Raw genomic sequence first — 15,340 nt, forward strand, 5'->3', positions numbered from 1 at the left:
TCTGAGCACATGTGTTTGTGTGAGCATATGCAGACGAACACATGCAGGTCAATAAGGCTCAATGTTAGTGGTAGTCACTAATGGACTCTTAACATGGCCTTTAACCTTTAACCTCTCACCCTACGGCCATATGACCCACACCACCTGTCAGAGAGGGAGAATGGGAGGAAAAGAGAGGGAGTAGAGACACTGACCAAGGCAGATGAGTAATGAGGAGAGAAAATATGAGAAAGATGTAAGGCGGTGAAAAAGGATGTAAGGATGAACAAATTTGAGACAAAGGCTGATTAGAAGAGATGGAGGAAGGTAAGGCATTACTCATCTGTGAATGACTGCAGATACAGTAAACCTATGTTTGGAGTTCGGCAGTCTGGAAATCAATTAGTCTGGTCTAACGCACATGCTGTCATGTGAGCTTAATTACTAAGAGGATGACAGGTAACATTAATTATCCTAACCTCTTTGTCATAACAACAGCCACTCACATATTAATTGGAAAGTCTTTGGTGCTTAATTGTATGTCTCATTCAGTAACTGCATGTAGAAACAGTACCTCTCTCTCTTTGGAAGAGCAACATATTAATAACAAAGGCCAGAAACGAATGTTACTTATCAAAGGGTAATTTAGAACAAGTAAATGAATCTGAACAAATAAATGTGTCTCATTATTCATATTAGTCATACACTATAATTTTAAGTTAGCTAGGGCTTTGTTTTTAAATGAAAAAGCTTAAAAACTGAATATTTTCTCTACTAGTTTTTATATATTTCATTCCTCGGGCAACAACAATTTTAAAAATGACATTTTTGTGGTTACTTGAACAATTACATGTGCTGGAGTGGAAATTGAAGCACCCAATACCATAGTTATGGCTGTTGTTTTAATGAATTAGCTCACTTTCATGATACCGATAATCTGAAATCTTTTCCTAAAGCTGCAAAATCAGTTAAAACTATATTTCAAGATTGATCAGCACTGTCAGCCAATCATGGCTTCCAGTGATTCATTGTTATATCAAAATGTAAAGTCACACAAACAGCCCCATAAAGACAGACAACGTTTATACACAAAAAGCAAAAGCTCACCAGAAATAATGATTGAAAGACCTGATGCTTTATTCCAGATGAAATTTACTTACAAATGACAGAGATTTATTAAAACTATATTGAGGACAACTGCAGGCAAAAATTAATACATTAGTCTGCCGACCTTGGACAGCTCAATCAATATTTCTGAGCATAAGGGCCCCTCCTAAAACTGAAGAAAAGAGAAGTAGGATTTCCATGTTAACTCAATGATGGATAATCTTACCTTGCATAACTATGCTTGTAATAAATGGGCTGCAAGCATTTAGTCTTCTTCTTGGTCCAATCTAATAATTGCTAAAAGCGGATAAAAACAGTGAACTATTAGTGATATTACTAATTACTGAATAACCAATCAGGCTAAGTGTTCCCTGAAAACGCTCCCAGAGTGAGTATGATAAATTAAAAGTAATGAATGCTGGACAGTTTGTGCCTATGTGTATGTATTTGTTTGTGTGTGAGTGTGTGTTCATCTGTATCAAAGTGATAAACATAAGGTAATTAATCTTGAAATAAAGATTATTTAATAAACATAACACTATTTCTATATTAAATAAAATCACTTCATTTGTTAAGAATACCAGTGGCTAAAACTGTTAACTTCTTTCAAGGACTGAGTTCTTGTACATTACATCAGTTTAAAGATAAATGACTGTGTGTGTGTGTGTGTGTGTGTGTGTGTGTGTGTGTGTGTGTGTGTGTGTGTGTGTGTGTGTCACCACCACAACATAGGCTCAACATTAACTTTCCCTCAGGTATCAGAAGTGCAACAGAGTGAAAACAATGTGTTCCTGTTTCTGCATTGTTTAGTAGATGTCAGATTCATTTCGTATATTTAATGAATATGACTTAAGCTCTCTAAATGCACACACACATGCACAGGGAAAGCACAATGAGGAACAGGAAAGGTGTGAACACAAAAGGACAGACACATAAAACAGCTTGTACATACGCACAATGACAGGTATACGAAATTGTCATTGACAAATGTACACGGAGGGTGCCGGCACAAAAGCCATGACACACTCGTGAGCGCCCATGTGTACACATACCCAGGAGTAGCATGATAAAGAAGTGCTGTACTGCCTTATTAATCCCAGTAGTATTCTCAGTAAGGACAAATACTCCCAGCTTGATTAACACATTGTAACTAACCTGCAACTGTGTATGTGTGTGTGAGTGTGTGTGTATGTTGTAAGCAAGAGACAAAGTGAGGGAGGGACAGGGAGAGTGACTTTGTGGCACACTGTACTCATTTGTGCCTGGCATTTAGAACGGAAGACCTGCACCAGTAAATCTTTCTGGACTGAAATTAAATAAAGACAGGGGACAGAGAGTGGGAGAAAAGACAGAGAGAGAAGAAAGACCAGAGAATTACTGCAAGAAGAGTACTTTCTTCCCCTCATCGCTCTCACCAAAAGGCCAAGTGACAATTTGAACAATTACCCGGAGCCATTACCTCTATCTGAACCTGGCTGGTTGAGAAGAGGCAGACCTATGAGCAAGCGACTGAACGTGTGTGAGTGTGTGTGTGTGTGTATGTGTTTGTGTGTGCTTCTAAGTGAAAGAGTGAGGGATGGTGAAGAAGACAAAAACTGAAAATGTCGTATGAGGAAGAAGAGAGAGAAAAACAGAAAGAGAATTTCTTTATTTGCACTCGTCACAGTCATTTAGCTGTGGTAACACAGCAGGTGTGAGACAGAAAAGCTTAGAGGGAGAGAAGATGAGTGGCACTGAACACCATCAAACAGTTATTTTTTTTCCAAACGACTGGAATAAAACATGTAATTTATAAATATCCATACTGAAAACTCAATCTTAATCTCACTGGATATAATGTAATCATTTAATGGCACCATCAACACAACAGTGAAATTTTGCTTTTTACACTCTTTACACCAAGTCGAGAGATAAAACTACAGTCAGTACTAAAGTAAATAGGTTTGTAGAAAATGACATGATACTCTACTTTCAGAAGTCTGTGGATGGTGCTATATGCACTATGTTAGCATTTCCTTTTCTTTTGACTACAAGCATTTCTTATTGACTCTTACTTGGATGGTAAGCATATATTTATGAAATTGATCCAAGTAAAATTACTCACAAGTGGTAGTCTGAGCAGAAAGAATCTGTTTGCTGTCAGCCTTGATGTCTTTGCAATAAAACCATAAAACAGTATTCAGTATCAAATATAAACAAGGCAAAATTACTGTCTTCCCTGATGTGAATGGGCCAGTCATGATAAAAAACTGCAAAAACAAGATTAGAATGGTTTTCTTAAGTTACAAGAATTGGAGTGAGATTTGTTTTGACTTCACTATAAAATGTCTATAATGTCTATAATGAGAGAGTTGAGAGATTTATTTATTTATTTTTCAAAATAAAAGCTAATGATGACTAAGCAGAATCACCTAGCTGACCACAGAACCACAGTGGTCAGCGAGGGTGACCAGCTAGGGTGACCATCTTTAACCAAGGATGGTTAAAGATGCAGCTCTTCAAATGGCCACAAGACGATGGTTAACAAGATTAGAAAATGAAAGTGAACTGATGAACCCACCTGATGTTAACTAGGCTAACTTCACTTTTTTGTTTTTTGCTCTGTCAGTGTTAATAGCCATTCAACACAAGACTGTGTCAATTATTAAGCAGCAACAAACATTTGATAGTTTTAATTCAAGGGTAAACTTATGCTAATATAGGTTAGAATATTATTGTTCTGATCTAAACTAATGTTATGTGTGAAATGAGCGACTAGAGAAACCTGAGGAGCTGGCATGAGGTTAAAGAAAGACAGGCAGAGGCACAGCTGGTGAGTTAAAATCACGTATATGTATGCTAGAGCTCCAACGGACAAACACCCAGACGCACGCAGTCTGGATAGGCCTACTGTGTAACTGACACCCAGTAATATTTCATATTCTCAGCCACATGAGTGATAGTTTGCTGTGAAAACAGAGCTAGGATGTAAGGAGTGGAAGGTGAGCTCAGGCTAACATGATCTACATTCCTAAGTTTCAGCTTACTTAGAAAATATATCAGTGTTGGCAGTTTATATTTATTAGTAATCCAAAGTTTAATTTCACCCAGGTTTCCTTTCTGCTACACCAAATTAAAACAGGTCTATTTCTGGTGGATCGTCATGGGAACTGGTCTGTATGGAATCACTTTGATTGGGTAATATGAATATGAGTGATCATATTTTTAGCAAAACAATACATACAGCATTCTGTTGTCAACTTTGCATCTTGTATAGTCATAAACATGTTAGGTCACCACCTAGCCTCAGCAACACTAAGCAGGGAGACTGGCCACCTCTGAGAACCAATCACATTCCCCAAAAGAACTAAACCATGCAAACAGGTTGTTCTACGGGGAATACAGCACGGGTATAAAAAGGGATGTTTGTCCAGTGAGGAATCTCAAAGGAACGGCACTCACTACTCAAGAGTGCAATCAGGCGTGGAGTTCCTTTAACCCATGTACTTGAGGGATTTACTGTGTCCAGCCATCTACAGGGAATATTAAACTGTGACACTACCATAACAAGTAATAGAAACTACATGTCTGCGTAGCTGGCACACTGCATTACAGTATTTATTACCATGTTCTTGTAAGAAGATAAGTGTCTGTGTGCATGACTTTGTAATGTTACTAAATTAGTGGAAAAAGTGTATTTGTGTAAAATACATATAAGGCATCACCTGAGAGAAGCTGACAAAATAACTAGGTAGGAAATGTAGGAGGAAATAGGAGAATATTGAGGATTGACAAACAATATTATTACATTATAAGATGTGAAAATGAGAACTCAAAATAAGTAACAACGATAGAAAACTGTAAAGTTTACACTTTGAGTTCAAATACTTCCTTGACATCCATGAAAATGACCAATGTCTGTGTTTATTTTAATCACATCTTAATGCTCAGAGTTCACTGTTGTCCCTTAAATGTTATTTTACTTAACGCTGGATTAACACAGCTGCTGTTTATATTGACAATGTAAAGTCAATGCATACAGTTTACCTTTTGGGAGTTTGTCTATTTAGACAACACAGGAAGACAACTGAAAAGATGGATAAAGGGGTGCTGCAGCAAAGGACAGAAACATGGATAGGTACAGAGTTAAGTCATTAGTTCCAGTTCAATAGGAAACAGGAGATGCAGCAAAAAAACATATATTAGCTTCAGAGGAGAAAGAACAGACAGCATGGATCAGTAGGTTAAACACAAGGCTCTAGGGTTAAACTGGCAAAGCAGACATTGAGGCTGGAGAGAATGGAGGAGGACAGTTTATTTAGAGAGTGAACTGTTTTATAAAAGTAGCAGAGAAAAAAGAAGCATGTACAAAATTGCAGTTTTCATAGAGAAGAAAAAAACCATGCGCTATGATTAAGAAAAGAAAGGTAGGGTTTGTAGTACAAGTTGAATAGTAGCTAATGTTCTGGTCAGTGTTGTATTAGGCATGTACCAAAATTATTCATTGTAATGACATTTGGGCAAGGATGTGGAAAATATGCAAAAAAAAAAAAGGCAAAGATTTCTGAAAAGGTGAGGTCCATCTGTGCAATTATGAAGGAAGAGAGGAAGAGGGGGGAGGAGGCAGAGGAGGAAAAAGGAGAAAAGAAAGTGTTTGCCCTCTGCCCTTTTGAGAAAGGAAAAGAAAGGATTAAAAGACAGAAAAAAAATAAATAAAGAGCCATTCATCTTTGTTAGTGGAGTTTAATGTGACAAAGTGTGACTGAATTAGGTAGAACATGAAATCATGTGAGCACAACTCACCCCCCAACCCTTAAATACATCACCAACACATACACATCTGTTTTATTTGTACATATGCTGTGATTTGTTTGAAAGGGCCCGACACAAACAAGAAGCTCAGACATATTTGAAACCAATTGGGCATTGGTTGGACTTTTGTAAGCACTTTTTAACAACACTTCCAACTGAAAAAACAAGGAACTTTATTTATCCTAGGGGCAAAATCTTATCCTGCCAGCTGGAAATACTTAGATAGGTAGTAAAAAAGTAAGTATACAAACCCATATCAATAATTTGCTATTCGCTGAGCTTTGCCGCACTGATGCAAAAAATATTACGTTTGTCCAGGGGATGCTGCTAGAAGAAAGGCCATGGGCCCATTAAAATCAAAGTGTTTATCCCCTTGGGAATCTTAATATGCTTAGCATAATTAATGGAAATCTACCAATTAGATTACAACAGCACTAGTGGAAAGCTCATAGTATCCATGAGGATTCATCACACTAAGTCAATATCTTAAAAAAGCTGAGGAACGTATTCGAGCACATGAAAGAAGCCAATTCAAGACTACACTTAGGGAAAGAAATTTCATGACACAAATCTGTTTGTCTTGTAAAACCACCATCTCATTAATGTTTGCAAAATGTGATATGTGGGACTTGCTAAAGCAAACAAATATATCCAAAACAAATACAAGCAATTAAAATGAGCAGATGGCGTTATGTATGCTAGCAATTATTTAGACACTTCTTTCTCATATTTAGTGTCATGTTGACACTAGAGGAGAGTTTACAGGATGTCTAATGTAAAGTTTTTCTCTCTAGGGATAATAAATGCACTCAGTAAATTCAATTGCAATGTTCCAATTAAATTCTTTAGTTACTCAAGTTTATTTTTAACCCAACACAGGTGCCCGACAAAAGATTAGTAAGTCCACTGAGGGAGCTGCAAAATGTCAAACACTGCTGTTCTTAGGCAAAACCATTCTCTTGCTAGTAAAACAGAACTGAAACTAAAACTGATGCTTTGTGCATTAGCAGAAATAGCAAAAGTTCAGTAATGTCAACTATACATATTAAAAGCTTGACAAGTGACATCTTTTTACTGCATTACAATATGAAAAACCTCAGAGACAGTACCTAAGGATGATAATGCCAGTCAGAATAGCAAGTCAAATAGTCTATCCAACACTCTTGTCCTGCAACTTTTTGCCAGAACGTCATCCATGACAGTGAATGTTGGGAACTGTTAGATCCCTATAAAATTTGCTGTAAATATTCATAGCCCCAGAGTACAAATCCTTATGTTTTTGTTGACCCTCCTGATCTCTCTTCAAGCACCATCGGTATGTTGTTTGATCCATCAAGCATTTTTGTATTGTGAAGACAGACAAACACTGCAGGCTTCTGACAGACCTAGACCTCTAGACAAGTTTCAGTATCGGCTCTTATATAAACTGAGTATCACACATTGTCATCTTGGGGTTATGGGTATTTGTGTGTATCCAGCAGGTTCTCACAAAAGTATTTGTGGCCTTAGTGACACAGGAATAATGCTCATATGTGCTGTTATTCCAGTGAGTGTTTCAAACTTTATATGCTTTTTGTATCAACTGTGTGAAGGTCTTACCATCTCGCTGGTGTCTTCATTGAGGGACGGTTCAGTCTCTGTCAGCTGAGGGCTGAGGGCTGAGTCGCTGCTACTTCTCACTAGCAGGGGGGTGTCTGTAGAAAACACAAACACAAATTACATGTGAAGATAGCGAGACATTCTTTTCCAGTAAGGCCTACTTTCGAAGATTTGGATGAATGCCTAAAGAGCATTCAAAAGGTGACCATGTGTACTCTTGAGATATTCTTCAGAGAAACAAGTACACATCTACAACATAATACAATGTTGAGACCAGTCACAGTACCCCTTGTCTAGCATACTGCACATAACAATTACACTGCAGCATTGTAAATTTAGTTTTGCAGCTAGGACAAGCTGAAAAAGATTCCTTTAAGCAGAAGAAAAGATGTGTGTGTTTATACAGTATGCCTATTTAGCTATTTAGAGTAAAGAACGGTAATGTTTAAAGTAGATGTTGTACAGCCTGTAAATCAGCCACTTTTCCCCCATTTCTTTGTTCATAGGAGGTATCTGCAGGAGGAATTTCATGAAATACCACCAAATATAAACAATTTTAGCTGTAGAAAAATGACATGAATGTATGACATTCAACAGTTAATAACTCCCTTTTCTACAATTTTATTCCTTTTTAAAAAAAAAAAAAACTTTTTTTTCCTTTTATAATCTACATTAATTCTGCTGTATTTTTCAAGGTGTGCACTTTTCCCTTCCAGTTTCCTCTGGTAAAAACCAGAGGAGCCCAGACTGTTGGGGGGGAAAAAGATATGATGGAGAAGGGGAAAAAAACAGGACTAATGCTAAAATGGTGAGAATTGAGAAAGTCTGCATCTGCACTGCTTCCAAATCTACAGCCCGTCTGTGTGTCTCACTCACTCACACACACACACACACACACACACACACACACACACGTAGCTGTCTTAAAATTGCTAATGCTATTTTGATGGAGTCACAGTTCAGCTAAATTCATGTCTAATAATAATCTTGTAGATGACAGGATACAGACCCTAAGCCAGCACTACAGACAGGAGTTTGTGTGTGTTTCTCTGCGAGCGTGATGGAGGAAGAAAGAGAGAGGAGAAATGAATTTGTTTTTTGTTAGGTTGACAAAATTAATTTCCACCCTGTCATCGTAATGTACCTGTGACATCAGCCCAAGACATGTCAGAGTGTGCTTTCAAACAACAACAAGAACATCCTGACATTCGGCAAAATTACCTAATAGCCTATTTTGGTGAGAACACAATGCTTAGCATAAAATTAGTTATAGGCAGAGTGGAAACTACAGTATGAACATGTGTAAAGACAAATGTAAATCTGCATATGCATGTGTATTTATCAGGGCCTCTGCAGGTTTTACATAGACCTGGACAAATTTAATAAGACTTTTTTCAGAGTTCAACAGTGGAAAGTTCTGGGTTTTCAAAAAGTTGTGTCAATTACTACATACTTTTACCACAGCTGAACATGTGGAACAGATGCCATTACTGGCATTTTGCCAAATTCCATTTTAAGAAAACCTACAGGTCTCATGACTACTTTTAATCATCCAAATTCATTAGCACAGCCTGAAACATTTACATGTGTATGTTCATATCTGTTGATTACATGCTATAGCACCATCATCATAAAGCTCAGTCCTAACTGTTGTTTTGGGAGATGTGAGTGTGCACTGCTCAATGTGTTCATTACATCTTTAAGGAGCAGATATGAAAGCCAGAGTGTGAGAGAAGTTAATGACTGATCCCTTTCCCTTCATATCCCTTCAGTGAACGCTCTGGTGTTCACGCATCCAAATGGCCAATAAGTGGCTGATTTGCAGATCTCTGTGTGCATGTAGGTAACATATGATAGTGTCTCCCTTCTCTTCACATCTCATCAGCCCACTGCATAAAATCATCATTTAACAGAAGCAGATGGATGAAGCACAGCAGACTATTGCCTATGCTGCTGCTATAGCTTAGAGAAATAGTGAAATGGAGAGAAAAGTCAACATTGCAGAAAGCTATGCAAATAAATAATATTTACTGGATCTATTATTATGATCTGTGTGTTGCTCTCCCAATCCTCAAATCTACCATCCCCATTCATAGGCCCCATCAATCCATATATACATTAACATTGTCATGTTAGATTCTATAGTTCCACTGGGAATAAAATGAGAAAGGTGGTAGTAAGCGTTGAGGGAACTCTAAATGAGTGGAGTGCTCAGAACACATGCCAAATGATATTTGTAGGGTCATATATTGATTGTCACAAAATGGACCCTTGGTGCTCTTAAGACTGGTGGGGGGTGTGGATTACATCAAATCTAATCAATTCATCTCTTCAAGGAAAGGCAGTGAAAGGGGGATAAAAAGATAGAGGACAAAAGGAGCAAAAATGAGACACAAAACAAGGAGACATAAAGAAATTATAGTAATAATGTAGCTAGATGCAATGAAAGGGAAGACAGAGAATACAAAAAACATCTACAGGAAAAATTAAGACAAAAATTACAGAATCTCATAAAAATGTTCTATTGCATGGTCCAACAGAATATTAAGATCAAAGTTGCTTAAAATAGGGCTGCAACTGTGGATTATTTCCATAAGCAATTAACCTGCAGATTTCGCTGATAATCGTTTAATCTATGTAATGTAAAATGTTCAGCTTTTTGAATATTGATGTTGAGGTGATGCTCATGAACACTTCTTTAGAGTCCTTCATCAAGGCTGAATTGTAAAGCATCATCTAACTATGTCATGTATGTCACTACCTGCCAAGTAAAGAAAAGCTTGGCAGTGGAGAAACGGGACACAAAGAAGGAGAGATGTCACAGATGACTCAAAGAGGCAGGAACAGGAAACAGAACTAATGTCTGTTAGTGAGAAAAATGGAGTTGAGTTACACAAAGGAAAGTGGTGTAGAAAAAAAGATGAGAAAAAACAAAAGAAGATTCAGAGATAAAAAGGCATGAAGAGAGTGAGAGAGAGACAGGTGGTTAGAATGAGAAGCAAAAAATTAGACAGTGATAGAGGCCTAAGTCTGACCTTCCCACATTGACAGTGATAGGCTCCAGAGCATCCCTTACCTCTAATCTCCCATGACAGTCACACATTACCACTAATCTCTGCTGACGGGGACTATAGTAAAACAGACTAAACTTCCTGTCTTAACACTGTCTGGATCATACAGCTAATGCCCCTACACAATTTAGGAAGGTCATACAGACTGAAATGAAATGTTACTACTGTCAGAAGTCAAGCTCAATGTATAGATGCAAGATGCATTTTTTTTTTGTTATATACACATACACACACACACATATATATATATATATATATATATATATATGTGTGTGTGTGTGTGTGTGTGTGTGTGTGTGTGTGTGAAATTAGATCGATATAGAGTCTACAATTCATAACTAAACAAAGCAGACATAATGCATAGGCTTTGGTTGTAGGTTGTGGGTATATAAATCCTTCACCCACATGGTTTGTTCTGGTGCAGCAAATTTGGACAAGTTACTGTTGACAACTCTAATCCCTCTCACACTCATGTCTACAGTACCTGTACTGAACAGGCACTTGACTTGAAATAAAACAGAAGAACAGGGAGAGATGAAGATAGAGATGAAGAAAGGGACACAGAGACAGAGTGGAAGAGAGGCAAAGAGAGGGACACAGGAGAAAGGAAAGGTCATGTAGATAGGTCTGGTCCAAGTAACAGTAACCAGACACAGACATCAGTTTTTGCTCTACAGCCTGACACAACACATACACTTCCTGTCTTCTCTTTCTTTTTTCCCCATCTCAGTCTCCATCTCAGAGACAGTGCTGCCAACATTTCAGCTCTCATCATCTTATTTTCATCAGTGTCCAACAGAAAATGGCCACACAACCTGACCTTTGTCTGTAATATAATTCAGTAAATATCAAATTAACTTCATTCCTCCAATATTGTCTACAAAACATAAAGTATATGGCTCTGAAACTAACAATAAACTTTATTTAATAAGCCATTGTTAAATGTCAAATGTGCTTTATTATTTCTTCTTTCCTTTTATGTTCTCTCCATCACTCCAAAATGGCAACTGGCCTGGCAGTCAACCTCCTCATCAAAACTGAGCCACACTGAACCTGTTTCTTGTTTAACATCAGTTATGGCATTGACCCGTATACACACTGACCTACAGGTCACACCTAAAAAGGACTTTTTCCCTTTGTTGTGTCATGAGAGTAATCTGAAACAGTCTTTAGACCATGTGACACTAAACCTTGGCATCAGAAAGTCCCTGCCTAAGTCAACAGTGGGGGAAGTACTGACAGTACGATGAGTATTTCCAGCAGGATCAGACACAGAGTGGTTGTGGATGCCAGAGTCAAAGTGAACTACTTTGTCTTCAGAGGCATAATACAAGATGTTGGAGATATTCCTTTGAGATTCTGGTCTATGTTGGTATGACTGCATCATATCATTTCTCCAGACTCATCAGCTGCACATTCATGTTTCCAATCTCCTGTTCTACTACATCCTAAAGGTGATCAATTAGATCCAGATTTGATGAGTGGGGAGACCACTGAAATACACTGAACGCATTGTCACGTTCATGACACCAGTTTGAGACAACATTTGCAGCCTCGGATTTCTGTTCTTGGCTGATGAGAGTGGAAACTGATGAGGTCTTTCGCTGCTGTAGCCCATCCACCTAAAGGTTTGGTCATTTTGAGATGCTTTTCTACTCAATACAGTTGTAAAGAGTGGTTATCTATGTTACCCCCAATCAGTCTGGCCATTCTCCTCTGACTTTTCTTATCAACAAGGCCCTTCAGTTAAACAACCATTAGCTGAAGCTCCTTACCTGTATCGGCATGATTTTATGCATTGCACTGCTGCCTGCTGCGTGATTGGCTGATTAGATGCACAGGTGCTCCTAATAAACTGGCTAGTGAGTGCATTTCACAACATAACAATTTGTAACTTTCAAAATCTTTGGAAAGTATAAACAAATCTCGTGGGAACAAACATTAAGTATTAAACTATATGTAATATTTTAGGTATGTGTAAAGCAGGAAACAATGAAAAAAGCTGCCAAAAGTCAATATGTAAATCACATAAGTTTGTTGTAGCTGTGAATTTTCAAACCTCACTTCTACAGTACAATACAATCTGTAGATCTACAAACAGAACATTTCCTCTGATTTGATATTTTGGGGGTGGACTTGTTTATAAAGAGGAGAAAATGCCCAATATCAAGAGTGGAGCAGGAAATTACTCAATAAAAAATCACTCACTGGATTTGAGCGCTGAGGAATTGACTTCAATCTCTCCTCCTGTGATTGGCTGGAAGACAGAGAGCTCAGATTGGTAGAGGTCAGGGCTGGGGGATAGGCTTGTGTTAGCCACACCCCTCTGCTGGGCTTCCTGCTCCTCATACACCGCCATCAGCTTAAAGAAAAAAACAACACACACAATGTAGCTGGTTAGTTTTTCATTATTTCTGTTTTTTTCATCAATTATGAACACAGTATTTCATCCGAGCAGAGCAGCATGAATTCTGCTCTCAGATTTTAACTCAGCTCCACTCACAGTTTCTCTAGGTTTTCTTTTTTCTACTCTCCACTCACACTGAGAGAAAATCTGCTCTACTTTGATTTACATCCAGTGTGCAAATTGTTGCCCTTTGCTTCCATTATATTTTGGAAAGCAACATTCAGAGGTAGCATGAATGCATATAAAGTCAAGAAGAAAATGCTAATCTGCCGTAAGCACAATCAAGCACAAGCACAATCAGAGACTTAAATGTTTTCTTAACCTAAAAATATTTGAACTTAGAAAATTGAGAACGGTTGTGTGTATGTACACACACATAACTTCTGTGTTACCTTGTGCATGAGGACGCTATAGAGGACATCCAAGGAGCCCAGCATTCCTGTGCAGTGTGCGTCTACCGATTAACAACTGACTCCATTCGTGTCTCCTTTCTGCATGTGTGCGACATGCTGCTAGCTCTGACTGTGTTATATAGTGGAATCCCTGTCTATTGAGTATTGCACTGAGTCTGCGTTTAGCCTAACATAGCATGCAGCTTGTCAACACAGTGTTCTAGGGGCCTCCACACAAAAGCTGAATAGATCTGTGTGTACATGTGCATATGTATGTGTGTGTTGTATCTATAGTGGTCAAGAGTAAAGAAAGGGGATTTTGCCAGTAAAGCCAGAGGCTTCCTGCTAAACTGGAACCCACAAGTGGGTAACATACCCTCTCACTCAGACATACATATGCATGCTACAAACAGAAACACAAACAATATGAAAATGACTTGAAAATAACTTGGGCTTTTTTGTAGCTTTTCTGCTTATTTTCAAGTACAATAGCTTCGTTGTTTTTAAACTGTATATGTCTGTGTGTAGATGTTCAGTATATACCATATGTGAACTTTCTTTCTAGCATTATCTCCCCAGGCAGAGAGCACAATGGTATCACATTATACAATATCGCACCCCTCTCACCATCTTCCCATCTATATCTCACCAACTATTCAGCAGGGATGAAGCCTCTCAATCGCTCACACACTTCATGTTCTTTCACACTCCCCACTTCCATCTATCTAACACAAATCTTTCTCATTGTCTTACTACATCTTTCCTCTTACAACAAAGTTTTGTCAAACGAGCTTTGCTGTCTCTGTCTTGATGGCTGATTATCATCCTTTCCTCTTGAGACCACTTTCCCATTTTTTCTACACTGTCCTCATCACCTTCCACCTCTTCTGCCCCATTGCTTCATTTACACACTTATAAAGCCTTGGTTTAGTTGTGTGACTACACATATTTAAGAAAAACAGCTCACATTCTTATCCAGTTTCAGTAAATCTGTCTGTTAAGAGAGAGTCGGGACAAGACTAATAGCTTCCAGATAAGCACACAAACACAGAGGGGTAGAAGAGGTTCTTAAAAAAGAACATCTGAGAGAGTGACAAGGAGAAAAATGGGTAGACAAATTCAACGTAGCCTTGCAGAGTCTCTTAAAAAGCAGAGTTGGAGAGAAAAGAAAGACAGCAAGATGAGGCAGGGGAGGACTTTGCCTCTGTTCTCTCCGACAGGGGACTCAAAGACCTGCCAAACAAAATGACACCGCAGCCTGAGCCTGAGAGAGAGAGAGAGAGGAGGGGGGGGGAGACAGAAAGGTGAGACAGCATAGAAGGAAAGCACTGAGAAAAGAGTGAAATGGCCATGGAGAAGGTAAGAGACAGAAGCTGAGAGAGAATATAATAATAATAATGAGGGGGACTGACAGATGTGCTGTACTCCAGAGAGTTAGGAGTAAAAAGCTAAACTTAAACTCGACACTGTCTGTGAGTGTCACTGTGTCAAGTGCTACTGCAATGATGTGTCCATTTTTGACAAAATGAAAAGTTACATGCTGCCAACGCTTCCTCTATTCCCCTTAGACCACTTTCTGATCTCAAGACTAGTGCTATATCATAAGCTTTTGAGTAGACACTTTGTGTTTTTAAGTCTTTATGTGATCGATCCATCATCACTTTTCACAACAGCGCACTGCTACCGGTGTGTCTTCATCATGCTACTATATGTAACATACAATCTTCTCATCAGCTATCCTGTCATCAAACTTGACAGAGTCGAAGATAAAGATGATAGTAAATTTCTGTTTTTTTTTCTCTTATTTTTCAGTTTCAGCTTACTGTCAAAACACATTTTACTTTGATCGTGTTGCTGACAACCTCATGTAGAAATACCTTCATCCATCCGTGAGTTTGAATGCTTGAGCTCAAAAGCAAGAAATAAGACTTCATTTTGTCTTAATATGGGTTTATGAAGATGTACTTAACACAGACTGACAATGGCACAAACTA

At 38.3% G+C, this 15,340-nt stretch overlaps 1 protein-coding gene across 1 annotated transcript in view; it reads right to left on the bottom strand.

The window, feature by feature from the left end:
• LOC108902825 (partitioning defective 3 homolog B-like) overlaps nt 1-15,340 on the bottom strand; it is a 173,677-nt gene that overhangs the window by 124,963 nt on the left and 33,374 nt on the right. The window contains 2 exon segments of the mRNA XM_051070118.1: nt 7,477-7,571; nt 12,756-12,909. Of these exon segments, the coding sequence (XP_050926075.1) occupies nt 7,477-7,571; nt 12,756-12,909 (249 nt within the window).

This window comes from Lates calcarifer, linkage group LG1 (assembly GCF_001640805.2).
Source record: "Lates calcarifer isolate ASB-BC8 linkage group LG1, TLL_Latcal_v3, whole genome shotgun sequence".
In the NCBI taxonomy this organism is placed as follows: domain Eukaryota; kingdom Metazoa; phylum Chordata; class Actinopteri; family Centropomidae; genus Lates; species Lates calcarifer.